This window comes from Cadophora gregata, assembly GCF_030347475.1.
Source record: "Cadophora gregata isolate MNR1 chromosome Unknown scaffold_10, whole genome shotgun sequence".
Taxonomy (NCBI): domain Eukaryota; kingdom Fungi; phylum Ascomycota; class Leotiomycetes; order Helotiales; family Ploettnerulaceae; genus Cadophora; species Cadophora gregata.
Genome location: NW_026695933.1, coordinates 74,264 through 100,743, shown reverse-complemented (window position 1 = coordinate 100,743; position 26,480 = coordinate 74,264). Strand labels below are relative to the sequence as shown.

General features: G+C 48.9%; 16 protein-coding genes across 16 annotated transcripts; 10 read left to right on the top strand and 6 right to left on the bottom strand.

The window, feature by feature from the left end:
* Positions 1 to 16: 16 nt before the first annotated feature.
* Positions 17 to 1,997, bottom strand: ONS95_001394 (uncharacterized protein; the record flags this gene model as incomplete). The annotated part of the gene is made up of 5 exons (XM_058494591.1): positions 17 to 738; positions 801 to 1,212; positions 1,270 to 1,411; positions 1,475 to 1,818; positions 1,866 to 1,997. 5 exons carry the CDS (start codon positions 1,995 to 1,997, stop codon positions 17 to 19), a joined length of 1,752 nt encoding a protein of 583 aa, XP_058354898.1.
* Positions 1,998 to 2,932: 935 nt separating this feature from the next.
* On the top strand, positions 2,933 to 5,485 carry ONS95_001393 (uncharacterized protein; the record flags this gene model as incomplete). The annotated part of the gene is made up of 2 exons (XM_058494590.1): positions 2,933 to 2,943; positions 2,997 to 5,485. 2 exons carry the CDS (start codon positions 2,933 to 2,935, stop codon positions 5,413 to 5,415), a joined length of 2,430 nt encoding a protein of 809 aa, XP_058354897.1. The 3' UTR covers positions 5,416 to 5,485.
* Positions 5,486 to 6,609: 1,124 nt separating this feature from the next.
* Positions 6,610 to 7,146, top strand: ONS95_001392 (uncharacterized protein; the record flags this gene model as incomplete). Its single annotated transcript, XM_058494589.1, has 1 exon — positions 6,610 to 7,146. The coding sequence occupies one exon, from the start codon at positions 6,610 to 6,612 to the stop codon at positions 7,144 to 7,146; it is 537 nt and encodes a 178-aa protein (XP_058354896.1).
* Positions 7,147 to 7,870: 724 nt separating this feature from the next.
* On the top strand, positions 7,871 to 9,235 carry ONS95_001391 (uncharacterized protein; the record flags this gene model as incomplete). The annotated part of the gene is made up of 1 exon (XM_058494588.1): positions 7,871 to 9,235. The coding sequence occupies one exon, from the start codon at positions 7,871 to 7,873 to the stop codon at positions 9,233 to 9,235; it is 1,365 nt and encodes a 454-aa protein (XP_058354895.1).
* A 54-nt stretch (positions 9,236 to 9,289) lies between these two features.
* Positions 9,290 to 10,224, bottom strand: ONS95_001390 (uncharacterized protein). Its single transcript, XM_058494587.1, has one exon. The coding sequence runs from the start codon at positions 10,168 to 10,170 to the stop codon at positions 9,364 to 9,366; it is 807 nt and encodes a 268-aa protein (XP_058354894.1). The 5' UTR covers positions 10,171 to 10,224; the 3' UTR covers positions 9,290 to 9,363.
* Positions 10,225 to 10,875: 651 nt separating this feature from the next.
* ONS95_001389 (uncharacterized protein) lies at positions 10,876 to 11,211 on the bottom strand (the record flags this gene model as incomplete). The annotated part of the gene is made up of 1 exon (XM_058494586.1): positions 10,876 to 11,211. The coding sequence occupies one exon, from the start codon at positions 11,209 to 11,211 to the stop codon at positions 10,876 to 10,878; it is 336 nt and encodes a 111-aa protein (XP_058354893.1).
* Positions 11,212 to 13,553: 2,342 nt separating this feature from the next.
* Positions 13,554 to 14,308, top strand: ONS95_001388 (uncharacterized protein; the record flags this gene model as incomplete). Its single annotated transcript, XM_058494585.1, has 2 exons — positions 13,554 to 14,054; positions 14,123 to 14,308. 2 exons carry the CDS (start codon positions 13,554 to 13,556, stop codon positions 14,306 to 14,308), a joined length of 687 nt encoding a protein of 228 aa, XP_058354892.1.
* A 104-nt stretch (positions 14,309 to 14,412) lies between these two features.
* ONS95_001387 (uncharacterized protein) lies at positions 14,413 to 14,829 on the top strand (the record flags this gene model as incomplete). Its single annotated transcript, XM_058494584.1, has 2 exons — positions 14,413 to 14,422; positions 14,483 to 14,829. The coding sequence occupies 2 exons, from the start codon at positions 14,413 to 14,415 to the stop codon at positions 14,827 to 14,829; spliced, it is 357 nt and encodes a 118-aa protein (XP_058354891.1).
* A 1,350-nt stretch (positions 14,830 to 16,179) lies between these two features.
* ONS95_001386 (uncharacterized protein) lies at positions 16,180 to 16,380 on the top strand (the record flags this gene model as incomplete). The annotated part of the gene is made up of 1 exon (XM_058494583.1): positions 16,180 to 16,380. The coding sequence occupies one exon, from the start codon at positions 16,180 to 16,182 to the stop codon at positions 16,378 to 16,380; it is 201 nt and encodes a 66-aa protein (XP_058354890.1).
* A 36-nt stretch (positions 16,381 to 16,416) lies between these two features.
* Positions 16,417 to 17,409, top strand: ONS95_001385 (uncharacterized protein; the record flags this gene model as incomplete). The annotated part of the gene is made up of 1 exon (XM_058494582.1): positions 16,417 to 17,409. One exon carries the CDS (start codon positions 16,417 to 16,419, stop codon positions 17,407 to 17,409), a length of 993 nt encoding a protein of 330 aa, XP_058354889.1.
* Positions 17,410 to 18,211: 802 nt separating this feature from the next.
* Positions 18,212 to 18,899, bottom strand: ONS95_001384 (uncharacterized protein; the record flags this gene model as incomplete). Its single annotated transcript, XM_058494581.1, has 2 exons — positions 18,764 to 18,899; positions 18,212 to 18,699 (listed from the first exon to the last, which is right to left on the bottom strand). The coding sequence occupies exons 1-2, from the start codon at positions 18,852 to 18,854 to the stop codon at positions 18,212 to 18,214; spliced, it is 579 nt and encodes a 192-aa protein (XP_058354888.1). The 5' UTR covers positions 18,855 to 18,899.
* A 179-nt stretch (positions 18,900 to 19,078) lies between these two features.
* Positions 19,079 to 20,276, top strand: ONS95_001383 (uncharacterized protein; the record flags this gene model as incomplete). Its single annotated transcript, XM_058494580.1, has 3 exons — positions 19,079 to 19,144; positions 19,226 to 19,411; positions 19,530 to 20,276. 3 exons carry the CDS (start codon positions 19,079 to 19,081, stop codon positions 20,274 to 20,276), a joined length of 999 nt encoding a protein of 332 aa, XP_058354887.1.
* A 303-nt stretch (positions 20,277 to 20,579) lies between these two features.
* ONS95_001382 (uncharacterized protein) lies at positions 20,580 to 21,416 on the bottom strand (the record flags this gene model as incomplete). The annotated part of the gene is made up of 2 exons (XM_058494579.1): positions 20,580 to 20,648; positions 20,697 to 21,416. The coding sequence occupies 2 exons, from the start codon at positions 21,414 to 21,416 to the stop codon at positions 20,580 to 20,582; spliced, it is 789 nt and encodes a 262-aa protein (XP_058354886.1).
* Positions 21,417 to 22,255: 839 nt separating this feature from the next.
* On the bottom strand, positions 22,256 to 24,061 carry ONS95_001381 (uncharacterized protein; the record flags this gene model as incomplete). The annotated part of the gene is made up of 2 exons (XM_058494578.1): positions 22,819 to 24,061; positions 22,256 to 22,740 (listed from the first exon to the last, which is right to left on the bottom strand). Exons 1-2 carry the CDS (start codon positions 23,027 to 23,029, stop codon positions 22,256 to 22,258), a joined length of 696 nt encoding a protein of 231 aa, XP_058354885.1. The 5' UTR covers positions 23,030 to 24,061.
* Positions 24,062 to 24,309: 248 nt separating this feature from the next.
* Positions 24,310 to 24,755, top strand: ONS95_001380 (uncharacterized protein; the record flags this gene model as incomplete). Its single annotated transcript, XM_058494577.1, has 4 exons — positions 24,310 to 24,349; positions 24,414 to 24,443; positions 24,587 to 24,637; positions 24,691 to 24,755. The coding sequence occupies 4 exons, from the start codon at positions 24,310 to 24,312 to the stop codon at positions 24,753 to 24,755; spliced, it is 186 nt and encodes a 61-aa protein (XP_058354884.1).
* A 768-nt stretch (positions 24,756 to 25,523) lies between these two features.
* Positions 25,524 to 25,952, top strand: ONS95_001379 (uncharacterized protein; the record flags this gene model as incomplete). The annotated part of the gene is made up of 1 exon (XM_058494576.1): positions 25,524 to 25,952. One exon carries the CDS (start codon positions 25,524 to 25,526, stop codon positions 25,950 to 25,952), a length of 429 nt encoding a protein of 142 aa, XP_058354883.1.
* Positions 25,953 to 26,480: the final 528 nt, after the last annotated feature.

Here is a 26,480-nt window from a genome sequence, read left to right as displayed (position 1 = left end):
AGCCAAACTCCGCAGCTCAAGCATACAGCGCCTGCTGCCACCACAAACACCTGTCCAGCGGCAAATCATCCTCTCTCATCCTCGTACCATTCAGCTCCAAATCCATCACCACACCAACATCCTTCCCAGCCGCCGTACTCTCCCCATACCTCTCAAACCTCGGCAACCCATCTCCATTCGGATCCCCACCTCTGATGAAATTCGTGAAGTATCCCTGCATGATCAGCGCCAGAGTGTCGTTCTTGACGGTCGGCGTTGGACCCTCGTAGAACGTATAGTGGATATCATCCCCATGCAGAGCAGGCGGGACGCTGAATCGGTAACTCCACGCGTCGTTTTTACCCTTCAAGCGCCCATTCCCACGTCCAGTTCTGTGGTGGGCGCCGCCATCCAAACCGAATGCTCGAGACAGGTACAGCGCGTTACACGAGAACAGGGCTTCAGAGACAATACTCGCTCCTCTTGCAATGGGGCTATTGTATCCGTGGCTGCCATCTAGGGTATCCGGGTATAGCGTGTCGAGGATGTATGACGTGACGTTCCGGTCATCGGCGTTGGGGAAGGAGACGGAGACGATGTTTTGTTTGAATGTTAAGGGGGTGAGGATAAATGGGGATGTGAATTCTAGTCCTTCGTTGGCGTTGTGGCCGACGAGGATGCGGATGGATTTGTCGTAGGAGCCGGAGAGGAGGAGCTGGCCGGGTAGGGAGGGGGAGAATGTGTTGTCTACGACGGGATCTGATATTTGTTTAGTATGGAAAGATTGGAGGGTTGATTTGGGCAGGGAGTGGTATACTTACTGAATGTCAAATCTCCATACGCAGATTCTCCCACCAACTTAGCATTCACGAACTGCAATTCCTCTGTCGACAAATCCCTCGCCTGGTCTAACGTCTGCACTCCCGCAACGTTCAGAAACTTCGAATATATACTTTCCTGTCTCTCCATTTCCGGAACAGGGAGGAAGGCTCCGCTCTGAATAATGGCTTGCTGGAAGGGAGCTCTGCCTTTCTTTCCTCTGCCACCGTACGCGGTGATCTGATGCATGATACTCCCTCCTCCTGCAGACTCACCCATGACAGTCACGCGATTCGGATCACCGCCGAACCTGGAGATGTGTTTCTGGATCCATTGGAGCGCGAGTCTTTGGTCGAGGAGGCCAGCATTGGGAGTCCCGTGTTGGTGAGTGAAGGTTTTGCCTGAGAGGAAACCCTGTGGTTGTGGTTAGTAGGGAGGAGGGTGGAAGAGGGCGTGGTGTAGGGAACGTACGAAGAGGCCGAGACGGTAGTTGATGGCGACGTAGATGATGGGTTCTTTGTTTTGGAGGCGACTTGCGTTGATTAGGCCTACGCCGCTGCCGTATTGTGTTTTCCATCCAGCCGTGTAGCCTCCGCCATGGATCCAAACGGCTCTTTAACTTGAGTTAGCTTGAACTATTCCCGAGCTGAGGAGGATGTTGAGATTCGATACATACACAGGCGCGCCATTCTGTCTCGTATCATCATCAAATACCTCCTTTGGCACCAAGACATCTAGAAAGAGACAATCTTCATTCGTCCCGGGCCTGGCTGGTGGAGCTGTGGTGATATTCGGGATCGTGTACCCAGCCTCGATATTGATAGAGTCAATGCCTGCAGTCATATATTTTATTGCGACTGAACCCCATGCTGGACTGGCATTGGGACATATTGCAAAGTTTGAGCCGTTGTTGAAGACTTTGTGACGCGTTGATGGAAAGACTGGTGGTGCGAATCGCAGTTTTCCCACGGGAGGTGCTGCATAGCGGATGTTGGAGAAATTGTAGAATTGACCGGTGGCCTACTATAGGTGAGCTACTGGGCGTGAAAGAGTGAAGGTAAGCTTACATTGAAATGTCCTTGGTGAATTTCATAGCCCAGATCAATTTGTGGCCTGTCTGTTGACGAAGGCGGGTGGTTTCCAAGCACCGCGACGATGAGAGCTGTCGCTACACTTAGGATATACCATTGAGAGCACATCTTTGCTAATGTGAATGACTTAAGGGGTTGTCGAGCAGATAAGTTAGAAAGGTGAGGTTGGCCGACGGAATGCCCTGAGCTCACCTTAGAAAGGGCAAAGCGAGAACAAGATTAGGGTTATATCCTCGACCGGTTCCGGCAATGCCATTCCGCGGATCGGGATTATCTACGTATCGTCACAAGAATCTTAAGACGCAATTCTCGTCGTGATTTAAGCTTAAATTCTGACTAGAATACTTGCAATGTTAATTTTACAATGGTCCTTCATGTCAAGCGCGTGAGGATCTGGTCGGCTTGTAGGCTTGTAGGCTGGATGCAGATGTTTTGCCTGTTGTCCTTGTTGGCGTGCTGACTTTCTGGTGCAGGACGGTCAATGGCAGCTTTCATGGCCTAGAGAACATGATGAGTGGTCTCGTTGCGTTCAAATTCACTTGATAGTTTTAAAATGAGCTGAGAACTATGCGTCACTGAAGTCGCTCTTGTCGTTATGCCTGCCAAGCAGCAAGGTCAACAATGGCTCGGCTAACCACTGAAGTCGTGAACGACAATCTAAACTGTTCATTGCGGATTTTAGATGAATGACTTTCACTATGGTCAAACTCTAGACAGCATTACGACCGGATTCGTTGTTCTTAAAAATCAATTGATGTCGATGTTGGACTGAGAGATGTCGCATTCACCCCAGAGTCTCTGCGATGGATTGACAGCCAAAGTCAGGCATTTCAGGTGAATCTCAATGTTGGAGCTATCACGTCGTAACACGACTACGAATCTGGTCACTAGCTCCAAAATTTACAAAAATTACATTCTTCGAAGTCACCAACAGCGACTGCCGTTTGGAAACACCATTCTCGAGATTCATCCCCGGTGATTTGTTTGAAAATCAACGAAGAAGTAGCAACGGCTTGCTATGATAGACCTCTTGCAATAGCAACATGGCAGACTCGTAAGTTCTTGAGATTCGAGATTGAGGTATACACAGTACTGATAAAAACAAAGTCACCAAGCAATTCGAAATTCTTCCCTCAACCTCCCAACACCTCCTTGCGTACAAAAGGCTTTCAATGCGCACTACTCTGGCAGCGCGCCACATCAGCAAAACAACAGTAACAACGCCCAAACGGCCGGGCAAGACACTCCCTCCATCAGTAAAGACAATGATATTTCTGTCGCACCAAACAATCTCCGACCTCCTGTGAGCACACCTGCCACACCAACCTCATCGCGCCCTGCAACTCCTACATTATTGCCAGGCTTCGCCTCCACCGATCTCCATCCCACCGCACCAAATCAACCACCACCACCTTCCCCTCCTCCTTACAAGACACCGTACGCCCAAAGCGAGCCATTTCCAGCAGCTGGTACGCAGATCCAGGCTCCAAGCCCAGTACACCCTCCAAGTACTTCTCACACTTACGCTCAACCTCGATCTGCGGCCTCGACACCAGCTCCCATGTATTCTGACCCAGCTCTCCAGAGAGGTATTTCTAGTACCCCAGGCTATCTTGCCTACGCTCAACAGCTCCGACAGACAAACCCCGCCACTCAATATAAAGTCCGCAGCGGTCGTCTCTCACCAGTCTCACACGTCCGAAATGCACTTAGCATTGTCTCAGACACAGGTTACGTGCCACCAGAGCTACGACGCCTCTCAGGTGTCATGGCCGGTAATCCCATGATAAATAGCGTCAAAGTGATTCAGTACATCGCAGAAGGTTATGAAGATGTCTGTGACAAGCTCGACGACCGCGATGCCACGATCCGGCAGCTTCGTGCTGAAAAGGCTCAGATGCAGGCCGAGCACGCTCGCAAGACTCAACATGCTGTCGACGATGCTTTGAGATTTTCTGTCAGACCTCAACCCCAGTCTACCGCACAACATGTGGCGGATCTAAAGAATAGGGATGACAAGATCAAGGCATTGGAGGCGTTTGTAAGTGACCAGGCTCAGAGAATTACCAATTGTGAGGCTGCGAGAGATCATGCACAGAACATGCAACTGGACTTGAAGAACAAACAAGAACAGGAGATGGCTGCTGAGAAGAAGCGATCGGAGAATTATAGACAAGACTTAGCTACTGAGAAGGATCGGTGTAAGAAACTTGCGGAAGAGTTGAGTGCTGCTCAAAACCACGCTCAACAATGCCAAGACTTCATTCAGACTCAAGCCAGCAATCAGGACAACGGTATTGGCCAAGATCACGGACATCCTCAGATTCAAGGTGAGGGTCAGATTTTCGGACAGGATCAAGCGTTGCTTCAACCGCAGGGTTTTGGCCAAGGCTCGGAAGTTGATTTTGATAAATTCTTTGCCTCGCTGCATCCAGAGCAAGAACAACATACTGGGTTCCACCACAATGCCGATTTCACACAACAAAGCCAGCAGAGCTTCGATGACCAGCTCGGTTTTCTTCAGCAGCCAAGTATGCCAGGTTTCCCAAGAGACCCGTTCTTTCCACAGACCATGAGTTTCGGACAGGTTGGAGGAAACCAAGCTAATGAAGATCCGTTCACTATGGGAGATCATTGCGGCAACCTGTTCCAGCATGAGGAATCTGCTCGCCGAGCCAGAACCGTTGAGCAGAGCTTTGGCTTGCAGAACATGCCGTTTCAACAAGGTCTTCAAAGCTATCAGACTATGCGAGGTCAAGGTCAAGCACAGAATCAACGCAACTCCTTGACTCCAGGTAGACACCAGAGAATACAGAGCCAAGTTCAGCAGAGTCCAGCTAGTTTCCACTCAATACCAGGTCAGAATCAACACAGCCCACCACGACGCCAACAGACTCCCGGTCAGGCTCAGCGCAATGCTAAGACTCCAGATAGGGGACAAGCAATGGAAGATCAGCAGAGTCCACCAAGAAGCCAGGGTAGTCAAAAGCAAGGTCAACGCGCTGCCTCCATGCCAATTAGACAGCCAACTCCACAGCCAGCTAGAGGAAAGAGAGGCCATCCAACGAAAAATAGTGACCAGGTCTCTGCACAGCAGAACGCGAATGTTCCGACAGCCCAGCAACTGGCATCAGCATACCAGAACAATCACTACAGCACTCCTCAAGCAAACCAGGCTCTCGGTCCAGCTCGTCGCACAACGCAAACACGAGGTCCCCGCAAACCCTCGGCTGAGACCGAACAAAATATCTCCAATCATCAACTCTTCCCTCGGGGCAACCAAAGCGTCAATCAGCATGACGGACTCGGCTTGGACCTGGGCCACGATGGAAGTCATGATAATATGCCGCTACAGCAAGGCATCAAGCGTGGTGCTTCGAGTCTGGATGAGCAACAGGAGGGAGAGGAGGGACAACCTGCAGCTGAGGTTAGAAAGGTCACTCTTGATACTTTTCGGAGAACCTTGCGCCAGAGAATTGAAAATGGCGAGATTAAGATTATGAAGAATTATCAGAGAAGTTTTTAGAGAGCGAGAGTTTTGAAGGGAGTGTGATAATGAAGAGCTGTGGGAGAATTATGAGGGAAGCGGGCGGGACTTTGGGTTTTCCTTACTGGGGAGTTGGGGATTGATATTTTGTTATCTTCTGTTCTGTAATTGTTCGCGCGGATTTTTATTGATGGATCGATACTTGAGGTTGCGTGAGAGGAATTATTAGAGCATAGCGGTCTAGAAACTAGAGTGGATGGAGTACATGGAAGGATGATTGTGGTCAGATGGCGGATCCAGAGAATGATCTGGCGTAAGAGAAAATAATACATCATGTTCAACCATGTACTTCTGTGCAGTAAAGGTCTCACGGGAGTGATTGATTCATCTGATGCTTCTGTGATAATTGTCTACTCCAAGCACAGGAAATATGGCAGTCGCCCCCACGTGCAACCAAGTTACCAAGTGTACACTGACAGGAAGGTATCCGGTATGCCGCGTCACATGTCTTTGGTATAGAAAACTATGTATGCCTGAATATCGGTCAAATGGCCCAGAGACGTAGCGGTGAACATATTGTACATATTATTCGCATTCCTCTTGGTTTTGTTTACTTTGTGCCTGGAGCAGTTTAGCTCTCGGCAACTAGTGGCGTGATGCAACACAACTTGGAGCTGATCCTGACTCAGGCGGCTTGTTCACAGCTCCCCTGTCCACCAAAATAGTCAAAGGTCATGGATTAGATTTCAATGGCTCTCGCAGCTGGGGGGACTCTTTGAGATATTTCTAGACTCAGCACAGGGATCGAGGTCTTAAGAACAAAGGTTTGGCAGCGCATTCCGGTTTTTTGTTCTGAAGATTTTGGGAGCCCCAAAGCGCAAGACTTTCGGCTTTCCAAAATACTTTTTAGAAAATTGCAATTCTAAGTTAAACATATTACTAGGAGGAGACTTCTGATTGAGTCTAGAAATTGATTCGTGCGTTATTTTCGGCCAAATGGCTTTCCCGCACCCTTGTCACTGTTCCATGTCATCCCCATGGGTACCCGTACCGAGAACAAAGGCATACAAACACATGTGAATACTGGTTACACTGTACAATACAAGCTGAAACACTTAAATCAGATCAAAGAGCCTTGCTTTGCTATATATGTTCTGGCTCTCTTCCTTTACGCTCCTTTTTAATATTTATCAACAGACTTCTCTAGACAGATATCACAAACCCACGCCAAAAATGTTCCAAGACCACAAAAACGACGAATTTGTTGGCAACAAAGCATCCTCCGAGAACAACGACATGGCCTCTCTATCCAACAACTTCCTCCTTCTCACCAGCGATTCGGCGGTATCTGAATCCACACGCTCGGCTCACGACACCCCAACACTGAGCGCTCAAGAGGCTAGGATCTCTCAACTTGAAGCCTTGGTCTTATCCAAAGACAAAGAACTAGAATCCACACTTCAGCGAGTCATATCCGAAAGGGAGGAACTAGAAGCCCTACGTAAGATGCAAGACGATATCGACCACGGATTCGAGATATGCGCCACCACAATCACAACACAACAGAAGGAGATTTGTGAACAGAGACTTCTGATAGATAAGCTCCTAAGGAAAGTTTCCGACAAGAATCAAGAGGTGGAGAGAATGAGGAGGGAAAAGGTTCAAGCTGATCGATTTGTGGAGATGCTTCAGGTTCTGAATATGGACAAGAGGTCTTCGGGTGGGAAGGACGATTGCTTAGAAGCCGATGGCTCAACGCATAGCGGATGATTGTTTGCTTTGGTCTTGGTCTTTGTTATAGTTCTGTGTAAAGAGATTACTATAAGTGGACTTTGAGATATGCTGGAAGGTGAGGAGGGACAAAAGCATTTGAAGCTTAACCAGGGCTCAGCAAAACATGACTTGTCATTCAATGCAATCGATTCATCACTATGTGAGGCTCAATATTTGATGTGCATTACGAAAATGATGATTTTAAGGTAAACATCTAACTGTTCACTTTTTAGGAAACTCGTGTGTAATGGAGCTAGTTGATGAGGCGGCTATTGTTCCGAAGTTTGAATGCGTGTTGAACAATCCACGCTCGTTTTGAATGAGCGATTGTAAACATATATATGTAAACCCGTTTGTACAACGACATTTGCTCAGAATGAGAAGTTTTTAAACATGTCTTATCATCTACGGGTTCCGTTGCCCGTTACAGGGTGAGTGAGAAACCTTCATTTGGGTTCCAGACGCCTTACTGAACTTCACGACGTGGTGAGTAAACCATAAAGTATCTCTGAATCGCTGGTCGTAGAGTGCCTGCGGACTGAGTATATTAGTGGCGGCTAGTCTGAACTAATAGGTGGACATGTGCGCATTCGTGTAACAAGGCTACCTGAACAGCACCTTAAAGGTCCCTGCCCCACCAACTCCTTCGTTCTCTGCCTAGTCACTCCCGTCCACACACCAAATTCCAACACCTAGCTTCGTGTTGTACACTTCCCACACGATGATACCCTTCGATTTCATCGCTCAGAAGGACGCCCAGGATGCGCAGCACGCATTTATCCGCAAGTTCGTTGAGGCAAAACACGACATTGTGGCTTTCGTGAACGGCCGCCTTGGGTGGGACGGGGCTGGAGTGTTTCTCAATTTCTTTAAAGGCTCATTCAACCTCAGCATGGCCATGAAAAAATCCCAGACCAAAGAGCGAGTCCTTATTCGCTTCCCATTTTTGGGGAAAGTATATGAGCTGTGGCGGGAGAAGAAGGTCCAGAACGAGGTCATGGCGATGAAATATCTTTCTGAACACACGAGTATTCCTCTTCCGCGTGTGTACAGTTGGGGTCTCACCGAGGAGAGCCCACAGCAGCTAGGGCCATTTATGATCGAAGAATTTATGGAAGGGGAGAACCTCGGCGATATCTTAAAAAAACCAACTGAGAACGAGGCCGATCCTGCTATTTTGGACCCAGATATTGACGAGGCAAAGCTGAATATTGTGTACGAACAGATCGCTGGCTTTCTCCTACAGCTTTCACGGCTGGAATTCCCACGTATCGGGGCTATCTCTCAGAATGATGTATCTGGCGAGTGGACTGTTACCGAGCCACCTCTCACATACGACATGAATGAGGTCGTGGGCTTTGCTGGCTTTCCGACCGACTACTTCACTGCCATGTCAACATTCTCTTGTTCGAGCGACTACTTCGCAGCACGTGCACACTGCCTACAGGAGCATCTCGAGACTCAACGCAATATCGCTTTTGAAGACTGTGACATTACCTGGAACCGGTATGTCGCGCGCTGCTGTTTCGACAAGCTTATCCCTACACACGGTACCATTGACGACTCAGGACCATTCCGGATCTTCTGCGATGATCTGCGGCCCTCGAATATGCTTGTTGATCCCGAAACAATGCGTATCACCGCCCTGCTCGACTTTGAATTTACGAATGCTATGCCGGCCCAATTCGCCTATGATCTACCCTGGTGGCTTATTCTTCAGCAGCCTGGCATCGAGGTTAGCGAGGGGAAGCAGAAATTCCTAGATCTCTTCGAGCCCCGGAAGGAGCAGTTCCTGTGTGCAATGGAGCGCGTTGAGGCTAGAACCACTATGCCAGCTGGGGAGCTACGACTCTCAGCTCGAATGCGGGAGTCATGGGATAGTGGGCGGTTCTGGTTCAACCTTGCTTCGAGGAGTAGCTTTGATGTTGATCAGATTTATTGGGAGATGTTGCATAAGGAGGGCTCAGGCGAGGTGATGTTAGACCCAACAACAGCTGCCAAAAAGGAGGAATTTCTGAAAATGAAGAAGGATCAATTCGAGGTGTATTGGGCAGAAAAGCAGAATGATGTGCGATTTAATGAGTAATTCTTAAGTGCAGCTGGGGAATAGACTATGTTGGAAATCAATAAGAGACTTATATGTAGATTTTATATATATCTTTGACATAATTCTGTGCTTCACAAATAAACTTAATCTTGTCAAGTTTGATTGGTCTAGCTTCTGGGAGTATCCTCCTTCTCCTCGACCACCCCTCCATTTCCAGTCTCGTCTAGCAGTTGATCTTCCAGCCCCACCAGCTCCTTTTCCATAACCTGGATATCCTCCGACTTCTTAGCCGTCTCAAAATCAATCATGACAACACCCTTTTCTGAGATCAAGAAGTTATGCTTATTCAAATCCCCATGCAGTATACCCAAGTCATGCAGCTGCCCAACAATAGTTTTGCAAGCGGGGAGATCCGAAATGGTAGCGTGACGGCCTTCGATATACTCGAGAAGGAACCCGATGACCCGACCAGCTTCAGTCACGTATCCCAAGAACTCCGGGCCGATTTGATGGCCCTCTATCCATGAATATGCTCGTGTCTCAGCGACGTAATATTCGATCTCCCAGTGAAATCTTGCAAATTTGGCAACCACTGGCTTTTCAAACTGTGGCGAAGATTCCATGTAGACGTTTGAGCGAAGTCGCTCTCCAATGTGAAGAGAAAGGTAATCGTAGGATCTCGGGTGCCATAGTGGACTGATTGAAGGAAGATTTTTCTTGAAAATCTCCGAGAAAAATGGGTTTGGATCTTCCCCTATTTTCGAGATGCGGCCATGGTTCCAATCACCTTCTGGGAATGGAGGCAGCTTTCCTACCAGGTCTGGTGGAAAGCATAGATCGTCGACTTCGTAGATTCCTGGATCGATAGTGATGTATTTGATGTGCTGTTGTTTCCAGAGGATTCTGTAATAGCTAGGCGTCTTATCATCGGGATCGACTTCTTGATTCAGGATCTCGATCAGGTTAGGATACATGCCTTTTGTTGTCTGTGGTGATATGAAATCCGTTGTGAGGATGTTGGTGTTCCACTGTCCGCTGTCCGAGGAAAGATGAAATGGAAGGTCTCAAATCAGGTGACGGTCACGTGAGACATGTGCCGTGTACCTGCAGAAGCGTCTAACAACCAGGTACGTACTTAAAGCGACCAATTGCTCGAGTGATTATTCTTCTGTAACCGCTGGTCCCTAGCGCGCGCGAGATGAGACACCAAAGATGTGGTTACCTGTGATTTTATGTTGGCAGCAACCCATTGATTGCTCGCTAGGTTTCATGCCTGCTCTATTTATATTGATATCTGGGTCATAAATAGATTTCCAACCGTATCACCAGGCGCGCGGGAGATTTGAACATCAATCAGGGACTCGCAGTACTTGACTTGATGACCTCAGACCTCTGCCTCAAGCAGGGGCATTTTAACTATATAACAGTTCTCGACACGTCCAACTGTCCAAGTCGTCTGTCAGACACAGACAATAACTATTCACACACAACAGAACATTTCTTTGCAACCAAGCTGAAATTGGTATGTGCTTTCAATTCGCGTGCACAGATTTCTAAAATGGCTGACTATCCTAGAATAATCCCAGCGTCCTTCCCTAACATACACTACGTCCTTGCACTGGAAAGAGGCAGAAGGTAAACATTCCAGGTCAGCTGTCGTGTCACATTTCTTACATGAATCACAGCTTCGACGATGTGTACACAGATATACGTGTGGCTGCGAGAAAAACGGCGAATTCAAACAATGTCACCAGCGCCGTGATACGAACGTCAAATGCAAGCCGATACCAAGAGAGAAGGAGAAGAACTCGACTCACATGTGTGCGTCTCATATGACGAACCCTGGCACAGACGAGATGCGTCGTGACGTGCAACGTCGTCGTTGAGAAAATGCATGGAGGATGTTGGAGCCGGAGCAAGACAGCATCCATGATGGAAGGGAGGAGGGCCAGACAAGTCAAAGTCGACGAGAGGCCTCGTCTATTCAAAGCTTCAATCGTGTAACTCAATGGCATTCATTAAAATCGTCGACTCTTTTGTTCTTCTAATCCAAAACTCCCAGAAGTACATGGACAAGTGACTACCAGTACCAAGCACGTAACACGGACCAAGTGACAATAGTATCGAGCTCCGATTCGTCACAAAGGATGCTACCGATGCCAGTGCAAAACAAGCTGTGTGTCTCTCGGTATATGCTCAATGTGTACTTGGCTCAAAATTTAAAATTGTTGAGAAATGACAAAATGTCACCCTCAGAACAACCATCCATCTTGCTAATAGGGTCAAAATATTCTGGAATAACCTTTCTCGCTATCTGAGATACCTCACAGTCCCGAAAGTGCTTCATATACGCCGCAGATGTGTAAACAGTGTTCCAATGACGATATCCACGTTTCTCGTCTCGAGGTGCAAGACGACACGCTTGGCACGACACTCCCCAGTCAAGGCAGCCAGTCCTTCGATCTAGAAAAGGTATTCTTATCATAGACATATAGCGATATGGATTCTGCCCATGACGATCGAATTGCTGGAGGACTCGAAGTGGAACAGACGACTGAGGGGGTTGTGCTGGTTGCGGAGCACGTCTCTTTCCCGGAGGTCCGTTTCTTAGACGTGGCGTATTCGTGCCCTCCTGCTGCGTAGATACAGCTTCAGTCACCGAGAATATCCGCACCAACGACATTCGCCTCTTGTATGTTCTTTCACTCTCCGTGTACTCGCCCGGGACGCTCAACAGAGTGGGCAAAGTGCGAATGGTCTTTGAACTCAGACCAAAATCTTTCTTTGCCGAAGCTGTTGTAATGGACAGTAGACTATCATCATAAGCTACGCATACAATGCAGTGCCGATGACCGGTAAACAAGTCGAGAAATGGTCCAAATTGTCCGCAACTAGCACAGGCTTGCGTGCAAAGTGCGTTCAAAATATTTTGCGCTGTGAAGTGGATAGCCATTCGCGTGGATAGTAACGCACGGAGGACATGGGATGAGTGCTGAAATACTGCTTTGTATGGTGGAAACTGGTCAACGAGAGCACGAGCGTGCCAGCTAATAGCTCTGACATCCGTAAGACTTTGCAAGTCGAGAACATTGAAAATCAAATAGATGATCTCAATGGGCAGTGTTTCCAGATCTCCGATGTTAGGAGAAGAAGCAGAGCTTTTCGTCCCGAAAGTTGTCCTTTGCTCAAATCGCCCGTTATCAAGTGGACAATGTTTTTGCAGAGACTGTAGTTGAATGGTCATCTGAGCTAGTCCGGGGCGCGACCAGGTCAAGAGACGAAACTCATCCGCATTCAAGGTTGTAGGTGAAGCCATGTATGTAAAATGATTCCTGAATGGCCTTTCGATTTGCAGAGTGATAGTGATTGCTCTAATTACCCAAGGACGAAGAAGAACAATCAGATGATAGGGGGAGGATGTGGAGCTGGTCATCGCGTCGCGTTTTCAGCCACCTGCAGCGCGTGCAGCCGCCCAAGGCGGGGCATCATTTACGCGAGACAAATATCAAGCCTCGTGTACTTTATTTTAGAAACCCTATGCTTTTGTGGAGCAACGGCTCAGAAGAAGTTACAGCTCGATCAGGCAAAAGGGACAGATTTGTATGGAAAAGAAATAAATGTAGAAGCTGCATTTCCCGTACTTTCCCATTGTTAATACCGTTCCATGGCTCATCCGCACTGCCGTGTTTAACGGCACATCAGGTTTTTTGTTGTATCGATGCGCTGAATCAGAGATATGCAAAGTTCGTCTATTTAAGATGAGTATCTTACAAATTTTACTGCGATTAAATTTATTGACACTACAGTTGTACTGGTATTTGTGCAACCCGACAAACACCTAATGTCACGTGTAAGCTCTCTAGACAAACTGATTGACCCTCACCCTTTCTTCATCTTGCCTGGACCTAAGTATCAACCAAGGCCGGACTTCTCATCATCTTATGCCTGAAGTCTACTTGTCTCATCAAATTCATCTCATTATCGAAGAAGTCAGTGCTATAAAGTTCACTCTGGCTTCCACAGCACCAACTTAAGCCAGGTCCAGACTGTGAAGTTTCTCAACCTGTGCTACGCGAGAATGAACAGTACGGGATGAACTTTGGCCGTGCACTTTGCGCGATGGTGAAAGACATAGACTTGACTCATCACCGAGATCGCTTTATTGATCAAGGCGACAACAAAGCTTTTCAAGCCGCAAAATGGTACTATCTCCATGCGACCACCAGCCAGCCTCGAAAGTATTCGCGTAATACCTAGCGCCTTCCCGTCATCCCTACTCGACATTTCTTTCCACGTTCCATATCAAGCCAAAAAAGTTCGAGTTCACTCGATAGATGATCAATCCTTACATAGAATCATGGAATCGTCAATAGCTACTGCGAAACCCTCAGACGGGCACAGCTCGGCCGTTAACCCGACCCCACTGAAGAAGATCAGCAAGCAAGCAAAAACGACAGCGCGGAAGAGCAAGCGCAAAGCCAAACAAGAACAAGAAGGACAGACTCCGGAGCAAATTGCTGCAGAGAATGCTGCGAGAAGAGAGAGAAACGTTGCTAGGCAACAGAAGTTGAAGGCTAAAGAGAAGAAGGATGCGCTCCTTCGGGTGCAGAAGGAGAGGGAGGAGAAGGCGAAGCGTGAGGAGGAGAGATTATTGAAGATGAAGGAGGATGCCGCACTTACTGTGTTTATTGCTATGGTGGCGAGGTCAGAGAGTACTGAAGCTGTCCTTGAGAGAAGGCATGTGGCCATGGAGAAGTTGGCGAAGCGGCTATTTCCGTTTTGGTTCTGGTATCAACATATCATTTCGAGGATCAACGTACAGGTTGATTCGCTTGAGTATCTACTGGCGTTCAAAGAAGTAGGTCCAATCAATTTGGTGTCCCATGTACTGATGGTAATTTATCAAGCTGACTGATGCTGTTCTAGAATACGCTCAACCAACGAATCCGGAAGGCTCGGGGTCTTGAGAAGGTACAAGACTACTTCAGACGCCTGCTGAGCTCGGTTAAAATGTTGGAGAAAGGGCAGAATGCAAGAGTAAATGCTGTGCTTTGTGCTTGTGAGCTGGCAAAGAACAAAGTCAAGTCAGGTCCAGAGCCAGATTCGAGCTGATCCTACCTTGAGACTGCCACCGAATACGGAAATGCTGGACTGGGAGACTGGTGATGGAAGAGGGTACTGATACATCAATGGCAAAGCACCAGCGGGTTTTCAAAATGCAACAAGGTATGTATCCATAGTTCAATGCACCCAGCGACTTATTCTTCAATGCTGATCCTTTGGCAGAGATAGAGAACGCTAAGAGAGAAATCCAATTCCGGCGCAACAGCTTGACTCTTGAAGCAGCACTTAGCCAAGTTCTCCACCTCAAGCTGGCTGAACTCGCCGCAAAGAACAACCTCACGGCTTCCATCACCCGAACTCCCACCCACGATTTCCTGGACAAGAAACGTCCCAACCTCGAATCCCACATCAAAGAAACTAAGAACTTCGTCGTCGATACCCTCCTCGCAGAATTTAAGCGACTAGAGACTGAAAGCCGCATCATCAAAGCCGGATTACGAATCAACTTTGGCGGCGACCATCAGTGTGGCCACTGCAACAAAATCACTCATACGTCTGACAACTGCTGATGGGAATTCCCCTCGAAAAGTCCAACCTCTCACCCAATCTGCGAGTTCTGTCTCCGCAATGATGCCGAGTCGCATAAATGTATGGGACGCTCCACAACGCTAAATTGGGTGGACTATACGAAGAAGTGCGTGAGGTGTGGACAGAGGGGTCATGAAGATAAAGTGTGCTTCTTGCCGACTGACGAGGATTTGAGACGATATCCGGAGAAGTGTACGCGGTGTCGGAAGACGGGACATCCGTATGAGAAGTGCTGGGTTGCGTGGCCGAATAGGAGACCGGAGTGGATGAAGAGTTTGGGAGGCTCCTCGAAGGTATTGATAAAGGGGGAGAGGAGGAGAATTTTGAATGGGTTGTGAGGGCAGAAACGACCTAAGGGGTTTGTGTAAGACGTATAGATTAGATACGTTTGTACAAGCGCTTCTGAATTGGTCCCGTTCCGGAATCGTCACCGTCGACAGCAATCGCGAAAATTGTGTTGGAGGATACCTCTGTTAAAGGCATTTAAATCTTCTTGAATCATGATGGTGCTCACACGATTGTGAGAGATCTGAGACAAGTGGTGGGAAGTTATACTCAAGATAACACAGAGATGGTTGAACGAGACGATCACCTTACCGATTCCCTTGACCCAGCATAGTCAACTTACTAGACAGCCAAATGTCTTAAATCTCTCTTACAACAACAAAATGCCATTACAAAGCCCAGATGTGAAGCAGATTGGCCAGAACAACAGGGTGGGTTCAGGGCTGCAATGTAAACAAACAAACTGTACCTCGTGACTCGTCATTCTCATAAGCCAGCGGTCTTTCCCTTCGTGGTTTCCCAATCTTAATTCCAGTTTCTCACTTGGGACCGTTCAACCTGACGGGAACAGCTCCCCTTCCTGCCTGATCGGAGACCATCGGCGGCAGATTGACGCGCAGCGACCTCACAACCACGCTAGTGCTAAGCGAGGCAAGAGCGACTGCCTTCCACCACGATATATTCTCTTCTCACGATCTTCTTCTTCTTCCTTCAACACACTCTTGAGGAGTTCAATTGTCTCCCCTCCACGACCAGCCCGTCTGGGAGTCCAAAAATATCATTGGAAGGTTAGTTGTCGTCCGATCTCCAGTCGCTTCACTCTGCTCGCGTGGCGGTTTATTGTTGTCAACAATACTCGCGTCGTTGCTGGCATTGGGCCGGTCGCAATCTCTCATTGCACCTATTCCTGTCACTTTCTTAACTGACATTTGGACGCGTCATTGCCTCTGACTTTTGTCGTCTGATCTTCCGCTGACTGCTCTTGTTTTTTTGTAGCCCTCCCAGCCCGGTCCCTTGTTGTTGCGGCAACAAGAGCAGCAAGCAAAATGTCGCAAGCTACCAGCAGCAATGACGGCTCGGTCTCTCCAGAGCTCCGAGAGAAGATGAAGGGGCTCGCGAAGGTCCTCTTTCCTCGGTGGTCCGAAGTTTGTGATTTGACCTGGAAGATTGGAGCCATCCAAGATGAGCGAGTTCGCCTCCTCATGACAGAGGTATATCCTTGTCCGATCTTTCGAGACATTCGCTAATGTCTTTAGCCACGCTCCGGCACTACCTCCGATGCCATGGCCGATGCGATGATGTGTACGAGCGATCTTCTCGATGAACTCACCTACTTCAGAATGCAGTTGAGCCAACGCATTGGTAGATTGAGAAGCGCGACTTTGGATGCTGAGGAAACCATCAAAGACATGGAGAGGGCCAAGGTCGCGGCTAAGGTCCACATTGTTCAGCAAGGAGGCATGGTTCCACCGGACGACCATTTTGGAGACTGGGAATATGATTCCGAGGATGGTGAGGGTAGAGGAATCACTCAGCTCGGGAACATCGACGCCGGTATGTTCAATTATATCTCTACTGATGGAGTTCAGCTGACAAAAATCCTAGTCATCAAGGAACAGCGAGCCAAGATCGTAGAGATTGACCAGGAGATCAATGTTGAAGCTTGTATGGACAACATGCTTAGGATTGATATGAATGAGTTTGCCGTTGCAGTTCAGATGGTGGGTGTCGAGCTTGAGCGCTGGAGACGTGGTGATATAACCAGATGCCTCTATACCAATACGCCGATGCACGAGGCTTGGAAGCAGATGGGAGAGTACATCGTCAAGAAGCTTTGGCAGAGTATGGCAGAAGAGGAAGCGGAACAGGAAAGAGAAGCGGAGCAAGTCAAGCAAGCGATTGCAATGATCAAGAAGGCTGAGTCCGCTGCGGTGGCTTCGTCCAAGAAATATCCTTCCATCCCGCGATGTTTCACATGCAAAGAACTCGGCCATATCGACAGAGAGTGTGGGAAGGTTGATGTTAAAGAGGAGACAGGTCTCAACGACCCTGGCAGGTACGCACATCTCGATCGTCGTTCAGCGGCCAACACCAAGCCTTGGGAGAAGAAATCGAAGTTCTGTATTACCTGCAGTAAGCCTGGACACACCGAGAGATACTGTCATATTACTCATCGGGAGGAAGAAAAGGGGAACTACTGCGATCACTGCGGCAAATACGGCCATCGTATTAATGGTTGCTTCGGGCTCCATCCCGACCTTCTCCAAGAATTTTGACGAACCCGCAAGCCTCAGGCTGGTCTCAGTGGCCACAAGCCCAGGTATATCAAGAAAAATGGCCCCGAGGTTCTGTCAACTAAGTATGGCCTTCAAGCAGCAAGAAGAATCTGATGGGCATAAACTGGGGCACGCGCGCTATATCGGCACAGACATTTGGACTTTGCTTTCCAGGATTTCATGCGTTGTATGACAGAACTGAGCGAGAGATGCTTGAGAGATGGTTGTTTCTTCAAACAAGATGCAGTGCCGTAAATTCAATGAATGAATGATCATTAAACCGTCTGGTGTACGCTGTGTTATGTTTGATTCTGTGCGTGAAAATAAGCTTTCAGCATTTGTAAAGTGATGGCCAGCAACTGAATGGTGACTTTTGAAACTAGTCGACATGTTCTTCCACCTCTGTACCATTTCAACTCTCACCAAAGGTCTAAGAATCGGCATGGTGATAGAGAGTATGGAGGATATGTTGACTACAACGCTTAGGTGACTTGAGTCTTGGTTGATGTTGCATTGAGCCTGATCAATTGCACCTGGGTGGCTCTCAATCTCGAGCTATGACCCAGGAGATGATTTCTGTCGTGGACCTTCCAGCTCAAGCGCGGCCCGTCTTCCATGTCCTCCTTCTCCTGGTTCTCTGGGTATCTCTTTCCCCCCTTCATCCAACGCAGGCGTGCTCTCTGCTCCTCCAGCTGGTTCTTCTTGCATCGACTTCTCCTTCAACATCCAGCATAGATCCATCGACCTCAATATTGACCGAAATATAAATCCCACAAGTACTTCATCAAACAATCCTTCGTCTTCACCGCAACCTAATCCCAACCTCCAGACAACTGACTCTCCTCACTCGACTCTCTTCCGCAAAGCCTTCACCATCACCGCCCTCCCCGCTCTCAATAATATCATCCACAGCCCCTACAGTCCCCGTCCTCACCACAACCCTCACATCACTCTGCCCCTGCCACCAAGCCGCCAACCTAACAACCTTCTCAATCGCCTTCCCTGTCCCCTTAATCACCACCTCTTCATCTCTCTTCCCCTTTCCCTCTCCGATCCCACCCCCGCTATTCACGCCCTTCTCAATTCCCTTCAAAAGTTTCCCATCTCCTCCCTCCAAGCTCAATTTTCCAGCAGACCGCGATTCAATGGCATCGAGGTAGGTTCGTACGCGTTTGACGACGCTGATGAATGGTGAGGAGGCGGAGACGTAGATTATTTTCTGGGTGGAGGAGGAGGTTCGGGGCGAGGAGACGGGCGCGTGGAGGAGAGGGCGTTTGGAGATTTTTTGGTCTGTGGTTAGTTATGTGTTAGCATGGGGAAAGTGAAAGAGGGGGAGGGGCAAGGAAGGATGTACTTTTTGTGAGGAGGGGTAGTTTGTTATGTTGGGATTTGGTAGAGGATTCTGATGCTGCGGGTCCGGTAGGTACTGGAGGTTCTTTGGCCATTTTTAATGTATATCTGACCTGTGGAATGGTAGTCCTCTGGTTGTATGTGCGAAGAAGAGTAGGCCGTGTCGTGCAATGGCATGACGCGCTTGAAGCTTCGCGACTTTTTGGGACAATCACGGGCGGTGAGAAATGGCAGAATCCAAGCTATCATGAGCTTCATCCCACCACAGCAGTCAACATCACAGTTGCCATATTACACTGCAACTCAATTCCATAACAATATGTCTACAACAGTCAGGCCGTATCTCCCTCCCGAAGAACTGAAAAGAGAAGAAGATGCCTCAACCGTATGTTTGCCCAGTCTCCCACTCAAAGCTTCCAGGCCACCTCACCAGATTAAGCAAGACTAACACAACTCGTCCAACCAGGCCCGTGAACTCGCCTGGCTCCTTGACTCCCTTCAAGAGACACTCGCCTCTCTCAAATCTGGCCTAGAAGATTGCTATGCACTACTTGCGCCTATAGAGCCGGGCTCTACACTTGTGATGAGTAGCCCTAGGAGTGAGAATGTGAAAGGGCATGTTACGAGGGTTGGGGATGCAGTTGTTAGAGGGGTATGTTTTTATTTCTCCTCTCTATATGCTTTTACTGGGAGTTCTTTACTTTTGCTTCATACTCCTCCATGTTACACCTGTAGGAATCGTATACATTCAGCTAACAAAGCCCCAACAGACCCTCCACCTCCGCCTCAAAACCCTCCCCCATATCGACCTCACCCTCCAACCCACAAATCCCCTTCCCCTCCCAACCCTCTCCCACCTACGTACCCTCCTCAATCAATCCCTCGACTGCATAGACATCACCCGCTGGACCGGCGACCGCCACTCCGCCCCCTTCATCTCCTCCCAGCTCCTCCTCCTACACTCCATCCTCCGCGAAGCCCTCCTCATAACCCGGCCCGCCGTCCTCGAAGCCCCAGACCCAGAACACGGCACCGTAATCCCCACACATAGTCCTCCTCACAGCCACGGCAATACCGGTGTCAATACTCCCACAGCCCTAGCTTCAGCATCAACAGCCGGGGACTCGACTGGCTTAGATTGGGCACACACACCCACCTCCCCTCTACACTTCAACCCCCCTCTTCCCCCCTCTCTAAGTCTGACACTCACCCCCTCATCCACCTCCCTGCTCCTCACACTCCGCGTCCTCGAACCAGCTATCAACGCCTCACATCTGGGCTCGCGCTTTGCGCATGCGATTGGTGCACAGAGACGCTTGGAACACGATGAGATGGATGGGGTGTATATGTTTAGGGGGGAGGAGGTGAGGGTTAAGGAGAAGGTCGTGGTGGAGAGTAGTGCGGATCCGAGCCTATTAAGCTTGGGTGCGAAACTCGGGGCGCTGGAACGGGGTGTGGGAGGGATGAGGGAGGCGCTGAGGGCGGTGATGGGTGTTGAGGGGGAGGAGGAGGAGTAGGGCTGAAGTCTTGCAAGGTGGGAGAAAGGTGTAGTGAGTTGTGGACAGAAATAGTGATTCTGTCTTTTATGAGCAAATCTAGAACTCCAGATGGGTGAGGAGATATGCGAGGAGACATGCAACAGCTGTTTGTATGCTCGTCTCGCTTAACGAGTCAACAATGAGGATCCAGTTGAGCGTAGTAATGGGCGCTGGATGTAACCCTAATCCTCTTCTTCGTGCACTAACCGTTGTTTAGGCGGTACTGCTTTTCAGACACGCAATTCAGACCGTATCCAACTTCATGTTTCCTCACAACTGAGTTCATTGCTCAATGCATTTCTTTGAACCCTCGCCCGAAACAATTCTGGTTCCGTCAGATTTGGGACTGTGCTAAATATGTTAGTCCAGTATGAAAGAGTCACTGGAATATGAACCCACCGGAATCCTCTGTGACTCAAGGAACTTCAAAAGATCCAACCTGTCATCAACTTCCCCTTCCATGATATCAGAGTGACCTGTTCTGAGGAAAATATGCTTCTCAAAATTCCCCGGAAAGAACCCTGCATATTCCCAATCGATAATAGCCCTGATCTTGAACGTTTCCGGATCAACGATAACGTTCTGTTGAGACAGATCATTGTGGCAAAATTCATATTCCTCTACAGCAGAATCTTTGAGAGTCCATATATCGTTCGTCGTCACTTTTGAGACTCGGTATGGAGGAATAACGATCCCAGTAGGCCCTCCCAGCTTTCTAGACTTCAAAGCATGAAGCGTCCTCAAGTGCTCCCTAAGTTCAGCATGAACCTGTGGCATTTTCTCCCGTGGAACATCCTTCATGCTTACACCCTCCACCCACTCCATGATAACATAGTGACTGTCATCATCCCGGAAATCGCAAATCAAAGAAGGGACTGGGATATCGGTGAGTTCCCGAACGAACCTCAGAGCTGCCGCTTCGTTGATGAGTCGCTCGTTGCCGACACGAGGTATATATAGTTGTCCGTTGATATCGGTTTGGAATTCTCGTGGTCGGAGACTCCGCTTTATACATACGTTTCCGAGGCGGTAGTATTTGCGTTCCCAGGTCTGCGCAAAGCATCCTGGTTCGAGGACTGGTACTGGTGCCTTGTATGGGGCCTTTCCCTCTGATGCCATGGGATGGAGGCTGACCAAGAATATATAACGTGAAGGAAGAGATGACAGAGGGATCTAAACGCGCAATCACGACGGATGTTGCAAATGGATGTGGTACCAACGGAAAGGAAGGTAGGCCGGCTTGAAGAAATTATACCAGGACAGTCGCTTCTTTCCCCCCTCAAACTCACGCAAGCTTTTCGGAGAGCCTGGCTTCCTACTTGTCCACCATCTATCTCTTTCGTGTCGATCTCGTAGTGAGCCTTCAAGCTCCTGGCGATCGGTCCCACGTATCCAGTGCGACCCAATTGACCAGTGCTTCGACCCTCTCAACCTCAATTATCTCGTTCAGTATGACGGACGAGCTCACAGCTTGATCTTGGTTGGCTCTACGTCAGTACGCTCGTCGGACTTTTAGAAAGAAGAGTACTAATCAAATGAGTATAGCTACAAGGATACCTTAATTAAAACTGTGAATGCTTGGAGTATAGCAGAGTAGTTATGCAGTCACGTCTAGAGTTAAGATAGTAGACATACGGATGTAGGAAGTTACTCGTTATCTGCGCTTAAATGTTTTTGCTGATGATAACCGGAAAAGCTAACAAGCTATAAATCTACGTATTGCACATCCTGAGAAAACGCCTATTCGCTTCCATCCACCGAGCGATCGATTACAAAGAAAATTGGTATTGGCCGGCCATCTAGCTCAGCAATTGGTGGTTCTCGCCTCCACGTCCAAACATCCATATACAGCATACGTCTCTCATCTTCCTGTCTCCATCTAGCTCTCTCATCCGCTCGCTCGCCTACCTCTCGCATCGACCTGATCTCCAAATATCTAGCTTGACAAGTAAACCCAATCAAGCAACCGGACTCCACGGCATCGGAATCAAAATCCTACTCTTCATACTCTGAATCAACGGCACAGTCTTATGCACGGTATCTCCCCACCCCTCCACATTCCAACTCTTCTCCCTCCTCACCTTCCTCTCCTCCAGATCCGCAAATTGCCAAAGATGATGCACTGTATTCAGCTCACCGATCTGCACGAACCACGCTCCCACACCTTCCATGACCTCCCTACGCGCCTTCAGGCCTCGTCGCCAGTGCGTCTCCCATTCAAGCAGGTTGCCGGGGTGCAGTGTGTAGGAGCGGAGCTCGAAGACGCCGCCTAGTGCTCGTGGCGCGGTGGTGGGCCAGAAGGAGAATTCTTGCATGAGGGAGGTGTTTTTGGATGTTATGAGAGATTTGAGCTTCTTGTCAAAGGCGGGAAAGTCGGGGTGGTTGGCGATGGAGTGGAGGGAGTCGTGGTAGCCGTGGTAGCGTTGGTATTCCCAGATATGGACTGGATTGGTTGGTTAATTGACGAACACTTCAATTGAGGGTCGGAATTGGGATTGAGACAGAAACAGGGTAGACGTACCAAAAGTATCACAATCCCCGACCTCAGTCCTCCAGCTTCCTACAAGATGCACCTTGTTCTGCTCCATGCCCGCCATCTTCGGATACCATTTGCCAACCAGCTCTACGTACTCATCCACCTTGTCCGGCTTGACCTGATGAAAGACAATCGAATGAACATACTTTCCTCTCGCCAGAACCTGACTGAACGAATGCTCGATCTCGCGATCCATCTCCCGTCCCTCCTTTGTGCCATAGATCAAGCTGCTCAGCTTGCCCTTCTTCGTATTGTCGTGTTCATCTTGCGCAGTACCTGTAGAAGCAACACCATCTCGTCAGCCTTGTTCTTTGATTGGTTCTTTCAACCACGACGTGAGTTTAGAATTAAATGAAGACGTTGTAGTAGAGTTAATAGTAACATCGACATCTGGAGGAGAATACACGAGCCACGCATTGCTCACGCGCGGAACAGTGGGAGGAAATGCCGCAGGCACGGATTGAACACTATAATGAGATGGAGGGAAGGGGGTTAATCTTCGGTGTACTGACTTGGTTCTTTCCGCTTGCTCAGCTCAGCTAGTTTCTCCCGGAACTGCTTCTGCTTTGCGTCGAAGGATGCAGCGCCTTCAGAATTGATATCTGAGAGGGCGGGGGATCGAGAGAGGGAGGTTGTGCTGGTGAATGATCGGAGGAGGGTGCTGGGTGAGGTGAGCTTGGAGCTCTTGACAAAACGGCGGGTGAACATCGTGCGGTATTTGGTTGATTGTTTTGTTGTTTCCGACTTTGTAAAGAAACAAAGTGATAGTATTTCGGTTCGGGTCAAAATATAGAGCTCTGTTGAATGTCCTCGACCTTGCTTTTGACGGGGGAAGCTCTGTATCGGCTGATTGCGCTGCGCTTCTTTGCGTCTGGTCTGTGATGCAACCTTGGCTTGCCGTCCTGACGTAGCGAGCCGGGGTCTGGGGGATCTTCCGGTACGAAACAGTGTCGATGTCTCAAGTGACAACAATGAAGCTGCAGTGATCTCAATATAGAGTATATTGAGAAGAAGAGAGAGGGGAGAGTAGGTCGCGGGGAAAGGAAGCTGAGCACACGAGAGAGACTAAGAACAGCAGTCAATCAAATGGAGAGAATCTATTGGTCAACAGCATCAGTTCTGCTGCTCACCCCGCACTTTGAAGCTGTGACAGTGTTTGGGGATGGATTTGGCGTGGTGTGGATGTGGATGCATCGAATGGGATTGGCTCTGCGACTCCAGGACAAGGGGCAGCTTGTTGACTTGATAGTGAGCTAGGCAAGAAACAGACTGGCTCCCGAATCTAAAGCTAAACCATTTTGACATCGAAGCTCAATATCACATGACTTGCGCGCTACATTAAATCCAGCCTAGCGCCTCAAATGGGGCTCTGCAGCAATCAAGCTCGGCTTCGACGCTCAACACCCGCTGCACCCATCACCACATCTTCAACTCACCCACTCCAACCTCTCATAACAACCCGCACAAACACACACAATGCCAGGTCTCCTCGGAAAGAAGTTCCCTGCGCCAGTCGGTACGTTCAATGGCTTCTCCGTGTCTCCGCAGATCGAGTAGAGTGCTAATGAAGAATTCTACAGCGCGCCCAATGGCTCCTTTCTACGCTGCTGGTATGCTTTCCCTGCTTGCTATACACCCGGAAGGACCTTGATCGATTGTCGGCGATGCTGGGGAATGGATCAGAGATGGGATGGGTGATGCGTGATAGTGTGCGGATGGAATGAGTGCTAACACGACATCTTGTGCTGTGCAGGTCTGATCATCCTGTACGGAATCAACTCCGCCCAGACGGCGATGATGAACAGTAAGTAGTGTCAATTGGCTGCGGAAGGGTACATTGCTGATAGGGAATTGTAGGCGTCGAGTTCAAGAATGATCCTCGCAACCCAAATGCTGGAAAGGCTCCTGTTGAGAAGCACTAGATGGATGATGGTGGACGCATGATGAAGGGTCGGGGGAGGAAGGGGGCATAGACATCGAGGAGGTATAGATGGGGAGGGGCTGGAATTGTATCATATGTGAATGACGTCCAACACGTTGAGTTGATGTTTGTGCCTTGATACTGGTGATACAGGAGGCGGGGTTGGGGTCGAGATTGGACATGAGGTTGGTGAGGTACAAAGTTGTGTCTTGATGGTGGCGCAGTCGGCGTTTTGCATTCATTGCGGTTCATTCCAATGCGAACCGCCTGTTCAAGTGGGCAGACAGATGGACTCAGACGGATGGGCAACAATCAGCACTATGGTCATAGTATGCAAGTGCATGGCTCCCATATATCATTATTTCTTATCCTGTGTCTCCCATCAACGCAATCCACGACCTCGTGTCTGACACAGAACCCATCTCAGAAGACACAGAAACAGACAAACCGCCAATACGCCCTCATCCCATTCCTTCCCTTCCAATCCAACCCGTTTTCTCCTCTCCCTGTCCCGACTCCCTTCCGCCCATTCAATTCTCCACAGAAGACCGAACTCCCTTTATAATAGCCCAGCAAGTATGAGGTGATTTGGAAGGGAGATCTGCTTGGGGGTTGTCTGTAAGCTTTGTGCTTTGGATGACCGGCAGAGAAGAAACTCGGAAGGGGACACAGTGGAGAGGGTCAGAGTTCATCACCAAGTTTGGTGTCCACATCCTACACTACAACATGTAGATCAGAGATTGTGCATCATTTTCATCACTCATCATTCATGGAGGAGAATGCAAACTTACGGGCTTCGCACAGATGGGACGAGAACGTACAGAAGTTTGGATCATCGGTTTTTTTTCCCTCCGCTGCTCCACTCGCCATGAGGGATTTCCGAGACGGAGGTCGGGGCTCCTGGATGGTTTGGGTTGAGGTCAGTGCAGATACCACAGCAATGACGGAAGGTATGGGCCATTGGCTCGACATAGACATAGAAGATCAGAATCAAGATTTGAAGTTTCTCATCTACGCCAAACAGCATATCGACGAAAAGCTTGCGGAAGTTTTGCGAAATCATCATGAGAGGAGTGAAGGAAATCCACGGTCTGCATGGACTGATTTGGAAGAGAGACTCACCTTGCGTATATCATTGTTTGCAATCAACCGCCAACAGGAAGCGCGCGAGAGGCCTGGCGTGTTGAATTGTCCGTAACAGCCAATATCCACAGAAGAATACAGAAATGGAGCTGAAATTTGGGGAGAAAATAAAGTGGCATCAGATCGAGATAGAGACGTTGTCTTCTCATATGCGTCCTAGCATCGAATGGTTGCGGAGGAGTTTTGTCATCATATCCATTTAATTAAGGAAAAGATTGTGTTTCTGTGTGCGAAAGAAATTGAATGGACTTGCCTGCCCGTGATGTGTTTCTTTCATCCTAAGCATGGCGGCGCTGCGTGGGGCTGCGTGGGAGGAGTGCATTAGCACGAGGTCGGATTGAACACAACGTGAATGTGACAGCGGAGGGCGGGAGGAGAGGGGTGGGAGGTATATTCGGAATAGAGAACTCTGTGTTTGAACTTCATGCTGCAGAGTAATGCAGGTCAGAACCTCTAGTTGTGTCATCATTTGAAGAGGTCGGAGAGAGATGAGGCAGAGATGGAGATAGAGGAGAGGGAGACTTGCATCTATCAACCCGAAAAACTAGATATCTGACTCGTGGTGTCCCTCCAAGCAGGTATA